Below are 24,136 nucleotides of genomic sequence, written 5' to 3'. Positions count from 1 at the left end.
AAAGCCTCTTCGGGTACATACTTAAAAAGAGGCACTGTACTTTTTATGAAAAACCTCTACACCCGAAGTATGGTGATTCTTTTGAACCCATTGTTTAATCAATTCAACAAGTACTGATTGGTTGATCAGGATTAAGTACACTAAAGTCAAAACACAAATAAAACCAAGATGATGTTTATCTTCAAGAAGCCTACCATATTAGCTGGAGAGGTGGTTTAGTAGTTAAAGATCATTGGCTGCTCTTCCAGAGATCTTGAGCTCAACTCCCTGTACTGACTGTAGCCCTATGGCCCTATGAGATCTGTTGCCCCCTTCTGGTGTGCAGATGTACATGCAGACAAAACATTTATAGATAGATAGATAGATAGATAGATAGATAGATAGATAGATAGATAGATAGATTTGTGTGTATACATATATATGTATATATTGCTATATATTGCCATTTATCATTATTAGAGATTAATTAAGCTTTTTCTGTAGGTGTGTGTAATGAAGAATGACAAGCATTGGTATAACAGGCAGACCAAAGTAAACCACGGAACTAGAGGGTACAGACACAAGGCTAATTGTTGAGAAGTAAGGAGAACTGGGTACAATATAAGAATCCAAGAGTTCAGTTCAGAGAAGGTATTTGATATTGTTTGCCACACCTTCCTTGAGCTACAATCATCCCGAGGTCAGTGGGGGATGTTTTTATCTACAGCCTAGCTCTTGGCACTAACTACTCAATGTATCCTTTCTATAAAACATGAGAGATACTTGGCCACATATTTAGAAGTGAAAGAAAACAAAAGTTTGTTAATGTGTCTAGAGAGATGGCTCAGTGGTCAAGTACAGTCCTGCTCTTTCAGAAGACACAGGTTTTCTCACCTCAGCCAGCTCACAGCCAACTCTAGCTTCAGGGGTGCATGTGCTCATGTACACACAAACTCCCACATGAAGACACATATACATAATTTAAAATATTTAAAATAGTTTTACTACAAAGAAAATATTCAACTAAGACATAAGGAATCAGGAGACAAAAAAGACTAAAATTCTATACTCATATTTTAATTTTGGTTACTTTTCCATTTTCTTCATGTGAAAGACTTGAATTTGAGGTGGCCAATGTTTTTTTTATCTCCATTAAAACATGGAGGCACTGGGGAAGGAACACAAGAATAACTCCCTAGGAAAGAAGACAATGCTGTGCTGTGTGCTGACCCCAGGCTTGGGAAGCCTTGGCTTCACAGACATCATGATCACTTCTGGTATTTCCTCCTTCCCCTGTCCCCTTTTTGTTGAAACAGGGCCTCATCAGGCCCAGGCTGGTCTCAAAGTCACTATGGAGCTGCACATGACCTTGAATTCCCGATTCTCCTTCCTCTGCCTTCAGAGTACAGGCATCACAGAAACGCAGTACCATACAAAGCCACTCAAATTATTTTTGAAGTTTCATATGTACTTTGGCCCATAGTTCAAGTCCTGCAGAGAGAAACTCTCCATTTTAATGGTTATTAATGAGATGGGAAAACCATGGATACTTTTACTTACTTTATAAATTAGACTGTCCACCAAAAGGTCATGCTGTATCACATTGGTCTTGAGCTGCTCATAATACAGGATATCCTAAATTTAAAAGTGAAATGTACAAAGATTTAATGTTTATAAGGTCAGCCATAAATCTTAATAAACAATAATCAATAATAAAATTATACCTATCAAGAGGTAGAAACTCTGTCTTGTTCATAATTCACATATTCATTACTATATGGTAGCTAAGCAATAATAGATGTTCAGTAATATGCATATTTCCATCACTGGTACCTAGTGGATATTCAATCAATTTTGCTAAACTGATTAATGAGGAATATAATATTTATGAACTAGATACATCTTATGACTTCTTGAACAGTGTAAAATGTTCAGTGAGAAAGAACTATCTTCACTCATGTTTGAAGAGCTTAGGCCCAGAGAGAAAACCAAGTCGCTATGCAAAGCCACAGACAGGCCATGGTTGTAGTGCCAGCTTGACACTGTGTAGCTGGGCGAGACTGCAGACGGCTTCCCCCTTGGCAGCTTAGGCAGCTCCTTTGAGCACTATGAGAGTTATGAGAGCTGGTCCTCAGGAGAAGGCTTTTAGGCCAGTCCAGCTCAACTCCTCTAAGTCTTGTATATCACAATTTTAAACTTATGTCACTATAAATGGAGCCGCAGGCTGTTTCTAAGCAGTTTGTCCCTGTGCATAACACTGCACTCAATCCCCTCCCACACTATGCTTTTCTGTCTGCAGGATAACTGCGCAAAGCAGTAGGGTGAGAACTGTACACACCTTACATCGGGGTATGGACTGCCTGACTACTCATCAAGAACAAAAGCAGTTCAAGTTTCCCTAGCAAAACAGGGTGCTATTTTACCTACACCGTTTCCTCTATAAACTCTGTCATAGGTGAGAAAAGACAGCTCACTGTTGTTTTCATTTGGGCTTTTTCAACCTGCAACCGTGTTTCCTGGCCACTTGAATTTCCACAGCAGATCCCTCCTTCACAGTATCACCGGCCTGTGCATTCGGCACTCTTTCTCTGTATAACCTGTCAGACTCGTCATGAGGAAGGAGAATTACTCTCTCATCACTGTGTTGCAAATATTTTCCTTCAAAAGAACATTTTGCTTGAATTTTATGCTAAATGCTAACAACTCTTTAAATGTTCTTTATGGCTGTGGGTTTTCCTGCATTAGGAAAGGCTTCTACACCACATGTGTACACAAAGAGTTTTTGAAAAACTGATAATTTTTCACTCAACTATCTGTAAGGCTCCTGGAACTTATTATTGCATCTGTTATCAAAGGGTTTTACTATTTTCTGTGAGGGTAACAGTAAATTATCAGCATCAGTCTTCTCAACTGAAGTAAAATTATAGCATTAGAGCTATTTATTAATTCAGTACCCTGTTTGATTTAATAATGATTTGGTTTTTCTTAGACACTTAACCTCCCTCCGTAAAAACCTGAAGATAACTATATCTAGTTAAACCTAAATACTTGTTTCAGAAAAGGTGGTGTTTTATGGTGTTACAGCATCCCATCCAAGAACATAATAGAGATCTTAGTCATATAAGACAAATTCACAACCTTCTGTGGGCTTCAGGAAAATGATACCACCACCTTTTTAGGGTTGATATGAAGGGAAAATGGATACATACAATAAGCTACAAATGGGACCCCGCAGATTTTCTGAGGGTCAAGTTTGATTTTATTTATTTTGCATATATTTTCCTCATATGAGCTCTGTGGCTTTCGTACTTTCTTGACATTAAATTTTTCATGTTTCTGCTATTATAAACTAGGAGTTTTCCACTTTTGCATTTCAAGTTCCTGTTAATATTATGGATAAAAGCTGATTTTAAAATATTTTATATCTTACTAAAAATATCTTAATTATAGTAATGTTTTAGTTTTCTAGGTATTTGACATAATCATAATCATCTCTAGGAAGCATGACTGTGTGTCTTCTTTCTCCAACCCTAAGCCAAGCCATTTCCCTATCTTATAACATTGGCCAGAGCCTTAACACCGACGCTGCCTAGCAGTGGTAATACCACAGCCTCATCCTGATCCTGGGAGGAGGGTTACTCAGATGCCTGTAGGACACACTCATAATCAGACTTCGATGGCCAGATTTGATTTGGAATGGACTTTGGATTTTATCAAGGCCATAGGGCAGTTACTGTTACTTTTTCCTCCATTAATATGCTGACGTATGTGATTTGAAGGCCCAATAGCTATACCACCCATTATTCAGTGCCTTGCCCATGTGAAATCAGCTGTTCCAAGTGGGACAGGACAGCTGTCTTTTCTCTCTCCCTCTCTCAGTGGTCATCTGTGGTATATGTGTAGTCCAAGAAGATGGCCACTCCTGTCAGAGGCAGGCATCTCTGCAGTATAGAAGTAATATTGATGAGGTGCATTAAATTATATGTTGTCCTAGGACATTTATAACTCCACTACAAAGCAGAGGGAGCCTGGTGACATCTGAAAGAATACTGCTTTAGAAAAGGTTGAGTGAGTTTACACTATTAATATTTATTTCAATTTGTTAAAAATGTTTGTTCATATGTATGCTGATATTAAAAACTGAAATAAAACCAATCACAGAAATTATTTCCATAGGTAATATACATTAAATTTTTCATCTGTACTACTCATGAATTATAAATGCTCACATATAATTTTACTTTAATTGCTATGCCCAACAATAAATTATTTAAAATTGTACCTGTAATGCTTTTTATTATCAATTAATCAATGCTTTCCCTAGTCATTGCTAGAAAATTAACAAGTATCTTAGTAAGAGAAATCATTAAAGTACTAATTTTAGGACCAGATATTTCCATAAAGAAATATATATTCAATTACATTGAATAAAACTTTAAACATGAAGACAAATTTTACTGGGTCCAATTATCCAAAACAGTCAACAATCACATAAATATACTTATGTAGCAATCTCACGGACTAATTGAACTGACTAAACTTCAGACAAGTCATAAAATATTAGCAACAAAAAAAGAAATAAAAATGTGGAAGACTGAGGAGAACAAGCCATGCTTATTCAGACACTCATCTGCCCACAAGAGCTTCAAAATGCAGGCAAACTGTCAAGCACATCACAAAACAAGTTTATATGCTTTTCAATGGGCACTTAAAATATATTGGCTTTTTCTAATAAACAAATGAAGAGGTTTCTGTAGCCTTTATAGAATAAAGATAGCAATAGCACCTTCACATTGATTTTGTTGATACTGGTATATACAAACGTTTCTGTGTAAACAGGAAATAATTATGCAATTAAACATTTTTAATTTTTCCTTTATTTATTTTTATATGCTATCATTCAGCTAAACAAATGTTTAACTTTTAGTACATTTTAGTTAAGATGTTTTGGATATTAGTATTCTATCTCTTGGAGCTGGAGATATGGCAAGAATCTAGACAGACAAGTTATCTACATAAGACTGGATTAAACTAAGACATAAATTTTTTTTTAAAAAAATCGTATGTATAGGTGCTTTACCTGCAGTTATGATTGTATACCAGAAGAAGGTATTGGGTCCCCTGGGACAGGAGTTACAAATGGTTTCGTGAGCTACTGTGTGGACTCTAGGAATCAAACTTTAGTCCTCTGGAAGAGCAGACAGTGTTCTTAACTGCTGAGCCATCTTTCCAGCCTCAAGACTGTTTTATAAATCAAGGGATTTAGGCACAAATTCAGATACAGTTCTTGGAAGGTAACATGAGCTACCCTTTCCTAGGGTCACCACTGTGCAATGTGTTTTACTGTACTGTAGACAGTCATATACTTTATAGCGCCTTCATTTATTCAAAACAAAATATTCATAAATTAAAGGTAAATGCTATTTTCCACACTATTATAGTTCCTTAAGATTTAAAAGCATCTACTAAACCATCTTTAAGGGTGTCTGCACCCTCAGAGCAGTAGGAGAAAAAGAGGTAACTATTCATGTCCCTCTAAGGAACCCTACTCTCCCATAGAAATGGAAAAGAAAAGAAAAAAAAACTAAGAGAAAGATAAATTAAAATCAAGACCAAAATTCTTCCAAGGACAAAACAGGCAACAGCATCAAACACAGCAGCTACAAGAGTAAAAAGAAGGCTCCTTGCTCTGTGGCAGGCGACGTGTGTAGGGCATTTGCTGTATCAGTGGGGATGTGTAAACTAGAGTATGGCAGACAGAGTAATTTACTGTTGGGAGCCAACAGAAGGCAGCTATCATCCTTGCAGCCATCCTAAGCCATATACCCTGACAAGAGACTTGTTCACAACAGCTGAGCACACTTTGATAACATCTTGTTTTAGATACCCAGGATCTTCCCTTGGGTGTGTGAGACTTAAAGGCGGGACTTAAGGGCATGACTTAGAAGTGAGACATATTAAAGGGGAGAGGCAGACAGAAGAAGACAACTTGTACTTGAGACTTGAGACTTGGAACTTGGAACTGGGAAACAGACAACAACTCAGAATAGGAATTAGGACTTGAGACTTGGAGCCGAAGCCCAGGACTTGAGACTTGGTACTAGGAACTAGGGACATGGAACGAGGGGCTTGGAGAGAAGAAGAGAGACTGAAGAATAAACAGGATTGAATCACACTCTGTCTGGTCTCCATTCTTCGCATCTGTCCTCACTCGCTCTCTTACTGAACCCCGACCCGTGGACTGGAGCAGCTTGGGGCAGTGTGGGCTCTAACTACTTAGCCCCCAAGGCTTTTGATAGAGTGGTTCCCCTCCCCCCGACATTTTGGCCCCCAAGCATAGGGCAGAGCGATCTGCAACATTTTGGTGCCCAATGTGGGGCAGTGCGGGTTTTCAACAATTTATTAAGCAAAACAATCCATCTTATTAGTTAATACAAATCATTAATGAAATTCAGTATAGCACAGACGTTTGTTTAAGATTCAGCTTTAAAAGAAAAGAGGAACAGGGAAACAGCTGGGGAAAACACAGACTTTACAATCTACTTTGATTCCTAAAAGAGGAGGCGAACTGACTCCTGCCAGCTCCAGCCTACAGTGGCTATCTGGGGGATGGCTGCATTGAGACACATTTTTTTTTTCCTCTGCAATTGTGCTTGTTCATCTCACTGGCTTGGACACCATTCTCTAAGAAAGAATTTGATGACCATAAAGATAGCCACATTAATTCTTCATGAATATGTGTATTTTTGGACTTCCCAAAAATTAAATAAGTTGTGGGTTGGAGCAATAGCTCAGCACTTAGGAGCACTGGCTCCTCTTCTAAAGGACTCTGTTCAATCACCTGGCTGTAAACTCTCAGGCCAGGGGATCCAGTGCTTTCTCATTTGGCCTCAGAGGACACGGCATACAAGTGGTGCACAGACAAACATTCACACAATACACCCAAACACAAAATTTTTAAAAAACAGTATTTTTTAATATATAGGGATCCATTAATTCAACCCATATTTCCTGGCAATCGTGTATATACTAGGTATGATTTTTTTCTTTTGCCATAGCAGTCTGAACAGAAAAATAATACTAAGTAAGTATTTGTTGTTAACTGTCTAGTGAGAAAGTTCCAGTGTCTGCATGGGTGCCAGGCAGGCTTTCTGAAGAAAGAAACATAACAGACTTGGAGCACCACAGCCTGTAATAGGGGAAACGCTGCTGGGTTTGTTTGGTTGGCTGTTTGGTATATGAGACATATACAGAAATTAAAGGAAAATAAGGTGTGTTAAGGAATCATAAAGAAAAGGTTTAAAATGTTTTGTGCAAAGGGGCAGAAATAGCTGGGTAAGGCCTTTGCTGTTAATTCCAGCTCTTAGGAGGTAGAGGCAGGCAGATCTCTGAGTTTGAGGCCAGCCTGGATTACAGAGCGAGTTCTAGGATAGTCAGAGGTACACAGAGAAACCCTTCTAGAAAATAAAAATGAAAAGCAAAAAGAAAGAGAAAAATGGCAGAGATGGCATAGAGAATGTTGGGAGAGGCTGTTTGGAAGTATCTGGAGGGACAAGGCTGCATGCAGTACACTGGATGTTTGAATCCAGGTACAAGACTGTATTTTGAAATGGATTGGTAGAAATATGTACAGTGAGAATTGCATGAATTTCAACCACATTGAGGAAATGAGTCAAGAGGGAATAACTGGTGACTGTAATATGAGATTCAGGTGGGAAGAAAAGAATGTTAATTTCTTTTAATATGGCCTTTCAGCTGGGGTTCTTTGATGGACAGTTGTACTAAATAAACAAGGTCTTGAGGAAGAGCTGAGACATCTTGAGCCAAGGTGCTCTAACAATGCTCCAGTGCTGTTCACAGAGGGAGATTTAAAACACACACACATAAGCACAAGCATACACACCATATATGTGTGTGTTACACACACACATACACACCATAATTTGCTAAGGTTAAAAATGTAGTTTTAAAGCCGGGCGGTGGTGGTGCACGCCTTTAATCCCAGCACTTGGGAGGCAGAGGCAGGCGGATTTCTGAGTTCGAGGCCAGCCTGGTCTACAGAGTGAGTTCCAGGACAGCCAACTATACAGAGAATCCCTGTCTGGAAAAACCAAAAAAAGAGAAAAAAAGAAAAAAAATGTAGTTTTAAAACAGATGTTTTATTTTGTTATCATAATTATTAATTTGTAACATAATTACAAGTCATATTAATTATTATGATAACTGCTATTAGTGACAAACATTTATGTCTGTTACATTAATAGACTCACGTGCATTTTTATTATTTGTCACAATTATATGATATAAGTATTATTACATATATTTAAGCATGGGTTAACTGAGACTTGAAGAAACTTAAGCAAGTTGCTCAATGATATATAGTCAGTAATTAAACCAGATTTATATAATCATAGAATCTGTTATACTATTACTGTGGCAGTGACTAAAAATCTTTAAATGAGTGACTTTATACACATATATAGCCACTATACATAGGTAACTACATGTGTATACACAGTGAGAATATTTCAAGAAATTCAATGTCTGTGCAAGTTTTCATTACTAAGCCTATGACCTGGGCTGGGACATAGCTCAGTCGGTAGAGTTGCCTTGCACGCATGAAGCCCTAGGCTCCAGCTCCAACATTGGAAAACAAAAAAACTGTGACCTCTCTGTAATTTTGTTACTTCCTTTAATATTTATCTCATTTCCTGAAAAAATTAATTATTTGGAAACAATAATATTCCTATATTATCTGTTAAATTTTAGAACCATAGGGACAGCATATACTTAAAGATAACCATAAAACTAAGGGTGGTTGCTCATGCCTTCAGAGAACTTCAGAAATAGAGACAAGAGCATCAGGAGGTCAAGGCCAGACTCACTACATAAGTGAGTTTGAATCCAACATGGGCTGCATGACAGCCTACCTCAAAAAATCAAAGGTGAATAGAAAAATCACAAAAAATTCACTTGCTCGTTCTCAGTTGCTCTTCTTTCTTACTTGCTATTATAACATTCCTGTCATAGCTTTTTGACCTGAGTATTTTTAAATTTTACTGCCCATTTTACTACATATATACATGATCCCACTATTTACTAACAAAAATGTCTGTTGAGCCTAGTGATTAAGCTCTGTGTTAAATCCTGTCTTACCCTGAAAGAACACTGATGCTGGAAATGAAAACAAGCTACTTACCTGATGTTCTGCATTGTAAAAGTTTACTTAGAAAACAAACTAACAACTCAAGTTTGCTCCAGCTTCTTTGCTCCTTACCTCAGGCTGACTGGAGATATTCAAAATGAGGGCCCAGAGCTCAGCTCTCAGTGCTGTGGGACTTCCTTGTCGGATGTACTGCTGGGCAGCAGCGCTATCCTGCTGTGCTAGAACTGTCAAATGTATATGATAATCCTGTTAGAAAATTCAAAGTGCAAGAGCATCTTGGAAACCTTTATAATTAATCTTTTGGGAAGCAGAGCCTCAGCCTCTGCATCTGACAAAACCCCATCTATCTTTGTCTTCCTTCCTCTCTGCCTTTCCAGATGGCTCTACTCTAGCCTGCCCAGGTTCAAGTCTTGATCTCCCCAGCTCCTCATTGTGCTTTCCCAAGCTCCACAGACGTACAACTACTAGTGAGATTGATGTCTGGCTTCTGTGACCAAGCAGAGCATCATCTTCAGAACCTGTGCTTTTCATAAATATATGCTACCTCGTCATGGAGCTTCCATGACTTAGAAGGAGCACTGTACAAGCAGGATCCTGCCCAAGAACAATGTAAGAATGGTAAGACACCCAGTCTACCAAAGGACTCCTTAGCTTTGCAAAAATTAAAAAAAAAAAAATTGGAAAAGAAATGCAAAACAAAGACTAATAAACTATCAACAAAATTATCCATAAAAAGTACCACCCATATTTTTTAAAAAAAATCAGTAAAGTATTAGTTTGCTTTCATTTTTACTTTCTTTAATTAAAATATGAGCTACTCAACATGAAAATAAAAAGCCAAAATAAAAGCAGATAAAAAAAAAAGTGAGACATACTACACAGGCAGTATTCATCTAACAGCATCATTTTCTTGTTTCCTTTTACAGGGAAACAGAAATTTTCTACTAAATGAAAATGACAGGAAGAAAAGAGACAAAACCAGCATAATAATGTAAAAGGAAGCTGGGTGTCTGAATGTCTAATGAAAGAGACCTAGCCTACAAAAGAGGTCTTTGAAATTAGCATGACTTTGACATATTCATGTAGGGACACTGGTACATGACAGTAATTGTCATAAACAGTTCAGTCTGACACAAAGCTTTGTTTGCACCCCAAAGACAATAAAAGATTATAGAAACAAGAAAAAGAGCGCCCAAAAGATGGGCAATTGTTCCCCAGGATATGGAGACCTGCTACACTTATTAAGCCTTATTATTGTGAGCTGTCAGTGGGACTTCCGAGCTCCATCCACTCCTGATGCCAGAGCATGCCCTCATTAGCGCTAATGAGAGGTGTGTGGGTGCATCAAAGAGGAGGCTGCTTCCTTGATTGTGAGATGAAATTCTGCTGCAGAGTGCTCCACTCTCATGAAGCTGACAAATGTTGGTCTGCATTTCCTGTTCATCGAGCCAGCTATGTGCTTAACTTACATTTACTGAGACAGCTAATACGCTGCATTTTGCTTCTAAAAAAAAGATTTCTATTACCTGCTCAGCTAAATATTATAACTCTCCAGTGCTTCACTTTACAAAGAATAAATCTAAACCGAGCTTATTTCATCAGAAGTTACCTAGGTGTCTCATTTTTTATAGATTTTAATAAATCTGACTAAACTTACCTTTCTGCCCAATACGTACATGCTCATTTTCAAAAAGTTCTAAAAATATTAAAAGAAAATACATTAGACACAAACATGATCAACTACATTTAGAATAATGTACTAATACTTTTAATTATTTTAGAAATTGGATAACTATGTAAAAAAAAGTAAGAATTTGTGTGCTTATTTGGCACAGAGTCTTGCTGTGCCAGCTGGTCTTAATCTCAGTGATGTAGCCTGAGGTGGCCTCCAGCGCACAACCCTGCTGCCTCAGCCTTCTAAGGGCTAGGCTTCAAGGCACACTACCACGCCTGGCTCTGAAAGCTAGAACAGCCTATAGATATCTTTCCTAAGTTGTTAAAATGGGCTCACACATTTAATTGGGGGGCAAAAATGGGTAAATTGTTACTTTTGTTAAAACAGAATATATTCTCGTACAAAAAACCATTTCTGAACATTCAGAAAGAAGAAACCATTGTTAATATCATTCAGGGGCTGGAGAGCTGGCTCAGGGTTAAAGAGTGTTGCTGCTTACTCAAGAGGACTTGAGATCTGATCACAGCGTCCATGTGGGGCTGCTCATAACCACCTATTATTATTATACCAAATTCTGACTCTGTGGGTATATAAATTCTGACTCTGTGGGTATAGGGTAGCATAAGCTGTTGTGATATGCTATTTTTTGACTGGGTTGGAGGTCACACAGTGTGTCTACTTTGTAATCCACTGATCTGCATAGAGATGGCTTGTATACTTGGAAGCTATCACTTGTCACTAATTAAATGTCACACAGGAAATACTAACCAGGAGGCACTTGTGTAGAATCATCTATACCCAGTTGTCCTGTGCTTAAGCCAAGTTCTACAAAGCATTCTTTCTGAAAAATAACATATGGAGAATTAGTACACATCTGGCCCTGGTGCATGTGAAAAGGTTATTCATACCTAAATATCAACATGTTAAAAAACACATGTAAAAATGAATCACTGTTTCATTCAATTATCTAAGAAACAAAAGAACAGTAACAGACTCTAAACATTATAACAGTGTACTGCAGATATGGCTATGCATTATATTCACATGATATAAATATAACTAGAAAAGTGATAGCATTTAGGAAAACTTAGCATACACAATGAGAAAAGAAATACATACACACAGTACTTTTCTGGTACAGGACCTTTGGTAATATTTCCCTTTCCATCACGTTTTCCTGTCTAAACACCTCTTTATTTTGAACTTTTTGGTTAGTAGGAATGTTGGCACTGACTTCTTAAAAAAATATTTTCTTGATTTTGCCTTCTTTGTTAACATACAAATCACATCAGAAGAGACGACACTGATCCTTCTAGATATATTAATATAAGATACATTAATGTTTTAGCCTTTCCTAAAACATGAGAGCAAGAAAGCAAAGGCACAGCCTCCCCTCCCTCCTTCCGTCTCTCTACCCCTTCCCCTTCCCTTCCCTGAGCCATTTACTCACATCATTCTACCAATTTTACCTAACATCAGTGTCCGAAATTACCAACATAAACTTCTGTGTCCTCTATGATTTGGCATCTTACTCTGATGTTAACAAACCAAACATCACAAATATCCAAAACAAATCCATTTTTTTAGCAAAATTGAACTATTAAGTGCCCAGCTAAAATAGGATGAATTTGATTTACTCCTAAGACTTCCTTCTCGTCTCTGGTAATATCCTGGGACAAAAATCACATCTGTATTTTGTAAGCATAAAAACCCCAAATTGCTCATATTATTTTACTCTACAAGAGATTAAATATTCCTATCAATAGTTGCTTCAGTGCTTTATAACTATTCTGATTGGTGAGTCATACTTCCTTCTCCTTTAAAATGGAATTAATTTCAAGTTTTTAAAATCATCTATTATGTAGATTACTGAGTTTCATGATTCTTCCATTTCCACCACAACCTTCCATGTATTTTATAACTCTTCTTTCACTTATTCATTATTGCCAATGATTATACACTTCAGTTTGAGAACAGCATTCATCTGGACCCTAGAACACACACCCTGGGCCAACAAACACAATACTAGGTTCTGATTACACAGACTGGAGAGTCTCACTTGTGCAGTATGAGATCTGGATCTTCACTTTCCATGCCATTGCCCTGGACCATTTTTCATTCAACATTAGCAAACTCTCAATTTTCATCCAAACTGATCATACGGAATATGCATCCTCAGAAGACTTCCATGCTAATCCAGACTGACAACAGGAACTCCAATATATTACCTCTTCTCAGCCTCAACCTAAACACTCCCCGGATAGTAAAACTGCCCTTTCCCTGCCCATCCCCATATCCTGCAGTCTTTTGAAGATGAGGACTATCTCTTTGTCTTGCACTCCACAGTACATATCAAAGCGCTGACCCTGGCAAACACTGAACTAACAGTGTCTAGTCCCATCTGGCTACTCCACTAAATTAGTCACAACCTCTCTTTAGAGTTAGTAGATCTCCATTTCACAAAGTTTAATTGTAACACAGAAGAGTCTACATAAACCAATCATTCTGAGTCAGAATCCTCCTGATACAGTATAAGGATGGCGGGAAGTAGTGCTAATGACTACAGATGAAGAGTACCCATATTCCCGCATGCTACAATATTGACCTAGAGGAAAGATGTGCCCACTGGTGCAATACAGACATGACTGTTATGGTGTAACTAACTACTATATGATTAGATCTGAGGCCTGCTCCACAAGAGAGAATATCATGCATGGGACTATACTCCCTGTCAATAGATGGGAGATCATAGGCCTATGGCAGAACATGTAATTGCTATTTTGCTCAACAAATACTACTCTAACCAACGAGGAGAATTTTCAGAAATGGCAATGAAGAGAAAAAATTTACAAAGAAAGACTCCGCCAGGACCCAAAGCACACTGTTTCCAAATCACAGCCAGAGCACAAGACTACCAGGAGAATACACTTCTGACACCAGTGCTGGAACATGGGCATGTATGTTTTCTCTCTTATGTCATTCTATAAATCTAAGTTAATATGGGGCCAAGCTGTGGTCATTCTCTTCTGTGTCATCCTAAGTCTAACCTTAAACATCTACAACACCTACAAGTGGAATGAGTAACCAAGGGAGTAATGGCAACTTCATTCCACCATCAGGAAATCTCCTCAGTTTCATTTTAAAATGAAGGCCTCACTGTGTTCCAGAGCAAAGGCAGTTTCTCTCAGTGTCTCACCATGTTCTGGGCTCCAGGGAAGTTGGTTACACTAAATAACATGTACTTTCTTAAACAACCTTTTATCAATCTTATGATTTGTTCCAATCATTTTTTTTAAATGTATTTATTATGAATACAGCATGTGTGCATGCAGGCCAGAAAAGGGCACCAGATCTCTTTACAACTGTTTATGAGCCACCATATGGATGCTGGGAATTGAACTCAGGACCTCTGAAAGAGCAGCCAGTGCTCTTGCCACTAAGCCATCACTTCAGTCCCTCAATCTTATTTATAACCACACATCACATGCCAGATCCCTGCAAACAGCCTCATAAATATTTGTTCTTTACTGGAATGGGCAAAACATTTGTAGGCCAATGTAAGCTTATTTGACTTACACATATAAACTTGCTCTTTCTATGTACATATTTTCAACAAAAAGGATGTCACATTAGTGATTTATTTAATGCATCCATGATTCTGATTATAATAGATATATGTTGCACTAAAATATTTTTCTAGTGGTTATCTTCTAATACACATTAATTTAGTCTTCAATGTCTATACTTACCAATTCAGGAATGTCTTTTACTTTCAGAGGAACTTGGATTAAACCCAAATGAGTCCTAAAACTAAGAGAATCACCATTTTCATAATTTGGGTTGCGGAGATTAATTAATACCTTTAAAAATAAACAACAAGCCTGGTTAGTTTCTTTATATGTTTTCCCTTACCAAACATGATAATTCTGTATCACCTCAGGTTAAAAGGCCATTTGGGGTCATGCACAGCTCTTCAATTACACCCATCATATCTGCATATATACCCAATAGAACATACCTCAAGAAAGTCCTTAGGTGCATAAACAGGTCGAAAAAGGCTTAAATCTAGAATGAGTCAGAGTAAAACAAAATTTCAGATAATATATGAAATGATCAATAAATATTAATGTCACTTTCCTGTGTTTCTACAGAGAAGAATCATAGAATTATAGAGTATTGACTATTTGTTGCATAGTATATGAGACACTGGGAACACAGAAATAAAAACCCTGTCTTTGAAAATTTAAACAACAAATTATAGAAGACCTTCAGCGTTTCTTATAAAGATTCTGTATGAGAATTTCAAAGTACTTAGAGTACAAATAATGCATTCTTGGTGAATTCCTCTACCTTGGTTAAACTTTTCTGACTTCAGTTGTACCATTTCCTATTATTGTTCCCAGACTAGCTTTAGCAGTGGGGGCCCAGAGGAGGGCAGTGATGTGTGCATCTGTTCAAATGACTATAGGTATCTATGATATACAGTTGTTACTCGTTATGTTTATAAAGCTGACTGTGCATTAAATTTAAAGACAAAATACAATTTAAAAACACTTTAAATTCTTGAAATTTATTTTTTCATTAGCCAATCTTTCCTCAGCATCTCAACATAATTAAGCTTACAGAATTTCTACGTTAACTAAAAGTAAGTCTTGAGAATCTGTTAAATGAATAGTTTAAATGTTTTTCTTTAATTATTTTTTAATTTTTATTGGATATTTTATTTATTTACATATCAAATGTTATCCCCTTTCCCCATTCCCCCTCAGAGACCCCCATCCCATCTCTTCTCCTCCTGCTTCGATGAGGGTGTGCTCCCACCTACCCACCCACCCCACTCCCACCTCCCTGCCCTTGAATTGCCTCACACTGGGGAATCCAGCCTTCACAGGACCAAGAACTTCCTCTCTCACCTATGCCCAATAAAGTCATCCTCCCTTACATATACAGCTAGAGCCATGGGTCCCTCCTTATGTGCTCTCAGGCTGGTAATTTAGACCTGGGGAGCTCTGGTTGGTTGGTATTGTTGCTCTCCTCATGGGGCCACAAACCCCTTCAGCTCCTTCAGTCTTCTCTCTAACTCCTTCATTTTTTCTTTAATTATTATTGTTGCATTCCCCTAAGTCTATAAATACAACCAAGTCCATTTGGTGTTGCTCGTAAGCATATGTTTTAGGGCTGGACACTTGGTGTTGGATAACTGCTTACGGGTATCCCTAAGGAAGGCTGATCTCTCTGCTCTCTGCAGACATTAACCATCTGTAGCCATCTAGGAGTGGGACTTTCATGAGCTCTTCCCTGTCAATGTTGGCATATCAGCTGGTCCTTATTCGGGTCTTGTTTAGGCTACTCTACTGTGTTGTTGTCATTTTGTGGGTATAGCTTCTCTGTCCTATACAGAAGACATGATATCACAGCAGACACCCTGGCCCTCTGTTTTTTACAACCTTTTCCCCAGTTGATAAATCTATAGCAAAACTCTTATATCTAACATTCAACAAACATCACAGAAGAGGTGACAGAAAGATTATTTACTCTTTTATAAAAATGTTTTAAAATGCTATTTGGAAAACAACGGATAAATGATTTAATATTATCCAAGTAATGGAAAACACAGCCTAAAATTGGAAATTCTTACACTGCAAAACAGAAATCAACATATCAGACATCAGGGGATTAGTGGAGGTAGAAGGTCGCTGTGTCTTACGTAATTTTAGTTCAATCTTGTAGGAAGTCCTACACATACCTGGCTCATCAGTTCCCATTTCATTCCACTTATTGAGAAGTTCTTTCTGCTCTCCAACTGGTCTCTAAAAGAAGTTTTTAATTAGGTTTCAAAAATCAATAACTTATTCAAAAGTTTAAATAAGGTACTAGAGCATCCAGGAAACCAATCAAACACTGAAAACGTCTTTGGATTACACGTAAGTTTTACAATGATTGGAATATAGCTAGTCTCAGTGGTTTAGTTAGAACATGATGCTAATGAGTCTAGGAAGAGAAGGTTCAAGATCAGACTGGCCAGTAAATCCCTCAAAGAACTGCTCCTTGGCCAGATCCTACAGCTCTTACCTCATCAGCAAGCTCAGTAATACATGGCAAGATTGGCTGGGGGAATATGACTGATTCAGTAGCATTATCTTCTGATGTGAAAGACAGAATCATATCACACTATGCATTCAGACAGGCTTTCATCTAAGGTTTTTCTATACACTACACTGTTAGTGCTTCAGAGGCTTCTCCTTGGCTCTCATTCAAAGTATATGCTCTGGATCTATTCAGCAGTGAAAATAAGTAACAGCAGAGAAGAAAGTGAAGAAAACTCCTCCTCTCCTCCTTGTGAATAGCTATAGTATCTAGAACAGACTCCTGGTGGTTTTTCTTCCAGGAGTAAGAAGTAGATCTAACTAGAACCCAAGGGCTACAGAGATACAACAATTACTCCTTTAATTCATTACATTGATACTAGAAGATGTCATCATAGTGCCGATGTGATTACAAGGCTGCAGTAATCTTGAACTTAAAGGCGCAGTGCTATGGAGCTCATTTACTCAGAATGTACGAAGACTACATGTCATTAAAATCTTTAAAGAATACTCATTCTTTACAGCTGTGGTGGTTTGAGTGAGATGTCCCCTACAGTCTTGGGTATTAGAATACTTGGTCCCTCCGTTGGTGGTGCTATTTGGGGAGGTTAAAAGGTGTAGCCTTACTGAACAAAGTATGTCGCTGGGGGTGCGCTTTGTGAATCCAAAGGGTTGTACCATTCCCTTTGCTCTCTGACTCCTGCTTGTGCTCTCAGCTGCTGCTCCAGTCATGATGCCTGCCCACTGCCAAACTTCCTGCCTATAACAGGGATGGACTCTACCCCTCTGGAACAGTAAGCACCAAATAAACTCTTCCTTCCATAACTTACACAGCAATAGAAAAGTAACTAAGACAATAGCCAAATGTCTGAGAAGGCTATAGCATATGTTCATTATAACAATCATTCAATATATAAAGAATGTGTATAAAACATTAAAAATAATTGGCACTTACAGATTTTTATTTAAAAAGACACACCACTAAATGAAGAATATCATGCCTATTATACAGTTATTCAACTTTATGACATTTTTCAGTAGTTAACTCACAATAAAATATTTCAAAGGAAAATTTTAAATGTACCTTTCGTGCTAATGGAATACTCAGTTCTGTACACATACTATTTAAACTCTTCAGGATTCTTTTTTCCCAACTTCCCTGAAACAAAAGGAACAATGTATCATTGTTTTTCATTATCTATCCTAATAAGAAAAACAGTTACTATGATATTCACAGAAATGGCAAAGCTGGTTGAGGTTATCCTCACTCCTTACTTCACTCAACAAACACTGATTACTTCTCTCTGTGTACAGGGCACTATCCAGAGTGCTGTAATGTTAGCAGCCCTGTAAATGTAAAATGGGCCCTGTAGTTTGGATAGTCTCCAATGGATGTAGTAAAGTCTTTTTCCCCAGTGGTGTCCAGTTGAGATGCAAGGGAACTTTGGAGAACTAGAGCTTAGTAAGAAGTCCTTTAAGGCACTGGCAGGGCATCCTGTAGGTCATTTTCGGAAGCAGTAGACATACACATAGTGTACTTTGAGTTTCCACCAGTGTGTCAGGGCTAAATGAGTTCCACTAGGAAGCATGGACCCTGGAGCATAATGCTCAGGTCATGTTCCAGGTCTGCCACGGACCACTTGTGTGAAGTTGGGCAGAGTGAATCACTTCATCAGTTTCCATGAGTACTTAACAAGTGAGCACATGTCAAGTACTAAGCTGCTGTCACATTAGAGCTCTGTGCTACTAGCACTGCTTTAAAACAAAACTCGCCCACATACAAGCACCATACTTGTACTAGTTTTTTCAGATACCACTTTTCTTTGAATGTACCAATGTAGTTCCCAAAGTATTTTATACAGAAATGGGCTTTCATAGTCATGGAAGTTTAAATTACACTGGATAAAATCTTAAATGTTTAAATTCCAGTTAATTTAATGTTCAAACTTATATAACTATGGAACCCTGACTGGTAGGAAAGCTGAAAACTCTAGAGATACCAACAAGAATAAATATATTATGTATTTCCTCAAAATCTCCATGGTTTCTGTTATACTGCATCAACATTGTAGTGGTTTGAATATGAGTAGTCCAGGGAGTGGCACTATTAGTAGGTATGGTCTTGTTGGAGTAGGCGTAGCCTTGTTGGAGGAAGTGTGTCACTTCGGGGATGGGCTTTAAGACCCTCCTCCTAGCTGCCTGGAAGTTATCTTCTCCTTGTGGTCTTTGGATCAAGATGCAGGACACTCAGCTCCTTCTCCAGCACCATGTCTGCTGGCCTGCTGACATGCTTCTCACCATGATGATAGTGGGCCAAACCTTTGAAAGTGTTAGCCAGCCCTAACTAAATGTTGTCCTTTATGAGAGTTGCCTTGGTCATCGTGCCTCTTCACAACAATGGAAACCCTAACCCAGATAATCATCTCATTTGAAGGAGGGTTTTTTCTTTCTTTCTTTCTTTCTTTCTTTCTTTCTTTCTTTCTTTTCTTTCTTTTCTTTCTTTTCTTTCTTTCTTTTTTTTTTTTTTTTTTTACTGAGACAGGGTTTCTCTGTGTAGCCCTGGCTGTCCTGGAACTCACTCTGTAGACCAGGCTGGCCTCGAACTCAGAAATCCCCCTGCCTCTGCCTCCCAAGTGCTGGGATTAAAGGCATGTACCACCACTGCCCGGCTTGAAGGAGGTCTTAATGAAAATAAAAGTTAGAATCTTGCTAACATATACTACAGTGGACCTGGCAACAGGACAGAGCATAGTTTTTTTTTACAGCAGCAAAGGCATGACCAGGAGGAGAGGGATGAATGAGTTCACAGAATTTCTGTAGGAATGATTTGAAATTTTTATAATAAAAATTTTCTAATCTATTTCTGAGGCCATGCTGGGGAGGAAAACCCCATCTCTGCCTGTGATGATCCTACAGCCCCTTCCAGCACTCAGAGGAAGGTTCAGAAGCACTGTCGTGCCAGAGGGGTAGTCAGGGCTGTGCGCAGTAAAGGACAGCTAGGGAGATGGGAGCAGGTGACAGGCTCATTGACCTTACTTGTTAATGTCCTCTCGTTTTTGAACTTGTTTTATTTTTAATTTTTAAACTGGTTTCTTTGTTGTTGTCAGCCAACTAGCAGTGACAGCCTGCTGGGAGAGTAAATTTATTTTAAATATGGTATCAGTAACACTGGCTTCAAAGAGCAGAGAGGGGTTGTTGTTTGTGGGGTGGTATTTGTTGGTTTGTTTGGGTTTGGTTTTTTGGTTTTTATTTGTTTGTTTGTTTGGGGTTTTTTGTTGTTTTGTTTTGTATTGGTGTTCATCAAGATTTCATCCTTTTAAATTCACAGGCCATAAGGAGCAGATGGTTATAGAAGGCTTTACCCTATTTCAAACTTCAGGGTAGTATTACCATACTTGGTACTACCATACCATGACCATACATGGTATTACCATACATGGTATTACCATACCATGACCCTTTCTTTCTATGTAATGTTTTCCAGGTTACCACAGTTAAATAAGTATGACCCTTGATTACTAAAAATAAAAAGGCAGAGTGTAAAAGAATTATTATTACTTAAAAGTTCCTTACTCAGTCTTTATATGATAGATAATATATATTATGCCAACGAAAACATACTATCCATTGCATTACTTGGCATGCAAGAAGACAAAAACAAACACTGGCCAACCTGTGCTTTCCTCATGTACACCAACGGTTCTTTGAGATGCTCAGGGGGTGCAGAAGGATGACTGGGCAAAGGAAACCTAGAAGCAAAGAGAGGCAGCTAAGTAGCATACTGAGCTCTCAATAATGAATTACCTTGGTAAGAAGTCGATGCTACAAACTAAATAGAGTATCTATTAATAGTTCATTTGTATGTACAGGGTCTAATAAAATTATAAAGTTTTAATTATATAATCCTACTAAGGGTTAATGTTTTGTTCTGCACTTCACACAGGGTCTCACTGGGTAGCCCAGCTGGCCTGGAACTCACTATACAGACCAGAATATCGTTCAACTGGTCTTGCCTCTGCCTCACAAGCACTGATATTATAGGTGTGCCACCACACCCAGATAAAATGCAGTAAGTCAAGAATAGAAATGCACTGGGTTATAGTTCTGGAGCCCAGGAAGTCAAACATCCAGGTCCTAACATCTGTAAGGGTAGGCTCTTATGCCCTAATGGCTCCCAAGGGTCTTAGTTGGTAATATTATTACAATGGCAATTACATTTCACCCATGAACTTCGGAGGGGACATTTAAACCACAGCAGACCACTTAAATAATTGTTTGACTAGATTTTTTAAGACTATTTACTCTTGGGGTTCAGGTTAGTGATTCCCTGTACTCTCACTATGAACTATGGCCTTTATTTAATCTTAAAAAACAACTCTGCGTATCTTTACATGTATGTGAACTTGTGTGTGTGCACACACATGTGTCTACCTAGTCTTTCTCAGTGACAAAAGTCTGATATTGAGCACTTACTTCCCTTTCTGTTTTATCATTTTTCTTCTTTGGTTCAGAACCCAAGTAAAAAGAAAAGCAGTATTAATGAGCTCCCATAAAACTCTCAACTAGCTATTAAAAGAGATTCTCAGTTGCATTGTGTAGGATATTAAAGATATGAGAATGAATGAAAGATAGGGGCTTTGTCATCAAATACAAAGCCACCATTTGCCATACAAAACTATTTTCAGAAACATATCAGATCACCAAAATAGAAGTTGTTAGTAAAACCTCAGATTGAAAAGCCAGAATTGGGAATAATACACAACAGGTATCTCTACTACAATCTGTGAAATAATATTTTTACTTGTCATGACAAACATCTATTTCTTTGGTAGCCAAAATTACCAATGACATGGTTATAGTCAATTTCAGTAATAGATAGCACTTATGTCTGATGTTATCTGAGAAGTCATGAACCAGCTTGGAAGATGGTAATAGGCAAAACACTAAAATCTAACTTTAAAAATGTGTGTGGTGGTTTGAATGAGAATAGCTTCCACTGACTCATTTATTTGAAAATTGGGTTCCTAGTTTTTGGAACTATTTGTAAAGGATTAAGAAATGAAGTCTTGTTAGAAAAGGGGCTTCACTGGGGGTTATGTTTTGAGGGTTCAAAAGCCCACACCAAGCTCAGCCTCTCCCCTCTCTTTCTTTCTCCCCCTTACTCTCCATCCTGGCCTTACGTTTCAGGTATAAGCTCTCAACTACTACTCCAGCACTATGCCAGTCCACCTGCTGTCTTGCTCCCCACCAAGATGGTCATGAACTCACCCTCGGAAACAGTAAGTAATCCCCTAATTAAATGATTTCTTTTACAAGTTGCCTTGGTGTGGAGTTTCTTCACAACAATAGATAAGTACCTAATTGTATATCTAAAGTATAAATCTACAGGTCTTCATGTGAGACTACTTCAGAAGCAGTTCAGTTAAACGAGGGTATCTCAGTTCCTAGTTAGATAGCTTACACGGAGGGAAATAGAGTGTTAGAAACTATAGCATGCTAGAGACAGACCAAGTGGTAAAACAGAACAGCAGACACAGAAACTCCTTTGGCCTTTTTATACATGTCATGAGGGCAGGATGTGTGCTTAGTTTTCTACTCCACACCCTGTTTGCTTCTCATCCCACTGGTACAGAGGGAACACTCCATGAATGATGGATGAATAATGAGGTATTTAATAAACCACCAAGCTAACATTCTGGAGCTATAGTTTTGAGAGCAAATTTCTATATACTTTAATAAGCACTGATGAAAAATCAAGATAAATAAAAACATTAGGTTTTTAGTAACAATAATAATCTTGCAAAGAAAAAGAAATCATTTTTAGAATGGTCAGTTTGTAATGACAAAAAAAAGTATAATGTTTTAAATTCAACAGTAAGAAGAATGTAAGTATTATGAGAACTATCCCATTACCTAATTACCTTAGATGAATACATTCTCAATATACAAAGCTGGTAATATAGAAAAGTCTCACCTATGTATTACTCACTCTCAGACTAGATGCCAGTGATTTGTGACATTAACTTGCTTGAAATTCTATAAGTATTCTAATGAGAGTATACATATAAACAGCAACAATAATTTTATTACTTACAAAGTTAAGTATAGTTGAACAAAATAGTATCTCAAAATAAATGGGAAAAAACTCACACATTCAGTTCACTATAAACAGCATTCTGAAGTTTCTTCTCCCAACCTGTTTTTAAGTTTTAAAAAATAAGTATTAGTTTCTTAAACATGCAACATAGTAATTTTTATAGCTTAACTTTATTATTTTATGTGAATGTGCCTAAATGTATATATACATACCAAAATTCATGCATGAACTTGTGAATGTCAGAAGAGGGCATCAGATGCTCTGTAACTAAAATTAGAGGTTGTTGTAGGCTGCCATGTGGGTGCTGGGAACTGAACCAGAGACCCTTACAAGAGCAATCAGTAATCTTAACTACTGAGCTATTTTTCTAGCCTAAACTTAAAATTTAGCTCACTAAAATGTTGGCATCATGAGTATTCGTGAAAGAATTTTGCTAACCATTAGCTGCTAAGTAAAACTACTGAATTGTTCTCTTGAGTTAAGAGTAATGCCTTCTTCCACTCCAAGTTTTAAATGAGTGCCAATGTCTTTGAACTGACACTATGATGCGTGTGTCAGCAACAAGAAAAATAGACAGTCAGGTCCATACCAGAGAAAGAACACAAGAACCAGGTTCAATGGCGAGTCATCACACTCCTGGCCAACAAACACACACTATTCTGAGGATCGACCATGCAGTGTCTCAGCTCCCACATGCAAGTGCTGGCAGCACATTATCCCTTCTTGTCCAAAAATTAAGATTCTTTTTCTTTTTGTTTCTGAGTTTGTTTGTTTGTTTGTTTGCTATTGTTTTGAAAGCAGAGAAAAATAATGTAGAAAGAGAATACAAGCTACTTAAATAAGAGTATATTTCCTATTCTTGGGACAATTCTGACTAGGAAGAAAACAAGTGACTAATGTGAAGCAGTCTCTTCTACAGTGTCCTCTGTGTTGGCAGTTCCACTACAACATGTGCATTCTAATCCTCTCCAAGCAGAAGGCCAAGTTACATCATTTCTGAAGTAGCTGGAAGTCTGAGGATGGTTAAAGATAAAGGGGGACTTTACAAACCTGATATTTTAAAGAATTCCTTAATATCTTCTTTGAGTGATTCAAGTCTGATCTCGGGTCTCTGAAGACAGGCCTAGAGTTTT

The 24,136-nt window shown here is 37.9% G+C and overlaps 1 protein-coding gene across 2 annotated transcripts in view; it reads right to left on the bottom strand.

The window, feature by feature from the left end:
* Tbc1d19 (TBC1 domain family member 19) overlaps window positions 1-24,136 on the bottom strand; it is a 94,339-nt gene that overhangs the window by 42,808 nt on the left and 27,395 nt on the right. The window contains exons 2-12 of one of the 2 annotated variants that reach the window (XM_034509038.2): window positions 24,054-24,126; window positions 23,057-23,102; window positions 20,580-20,655; window positions 17,991-18,065; window positions 16,567-16,630; window positions 14,839-14,885; window positions 14,570-14,680; window positions 11,589-11,661; window positions 10,803-10,841; window positions 9,257-9,369; window positions 1,540-1,614 (exon numbers count right to left, since the gene is read on the bottom strand). In XM_034509038.2, coding sequence (XP_034364929.1) covers window positions 1,540-1,614; window positions 9,257-9,369; window positions 10,803-10,841; window positions 11,589-11,661; window positions 14,570-14,680; window positions 14,839-14,885; window positions 16,567-16,630; window positions 17,991-18,065; window positions 20,580-20,655; window positions 23,057-23,102; window positions 24,054-24,126 — 792 coding nt within the window. The remainder of the gene's footprint in view (window positions 1-1,539; window positions 1,615-9,256; window positions 9,370-10,802; window positions 10,842-11,588; window positions 11,662-14,569; window positions 14,681-14,838; window positions 14,886-16,566; window positions 16,631-17,990; window positions 18,066-20,579; window positions 20,656-23,056; window positions 23,103-24,053; window positions 24,127-24,136) is intronic. The other variant, XM_034509039.2, reaches the window with a different exon arrangement.

Source organism: Arvicanthis niloticus, chromosome 7 (genome assembly GCF_011762505.2).
Source record: "Arvicanthis niloticus isolate mArvNil1 chromosome 7, mArvNil1.pat.X, whole genome shotgun sequence".
Taxonomy (NCBI): domain Eukaryota; kingdom Metazoa; phylum Chordata; class Mammalia; order Rodentia; family Muridae; genus Arvicanthis; species Arvicanthis niloticus.
The sequence above is the reverse complement of the archived record's forward strand: the minus strand, read 5'-3'. Positions and strand labels throughout refer to the sequence as shown.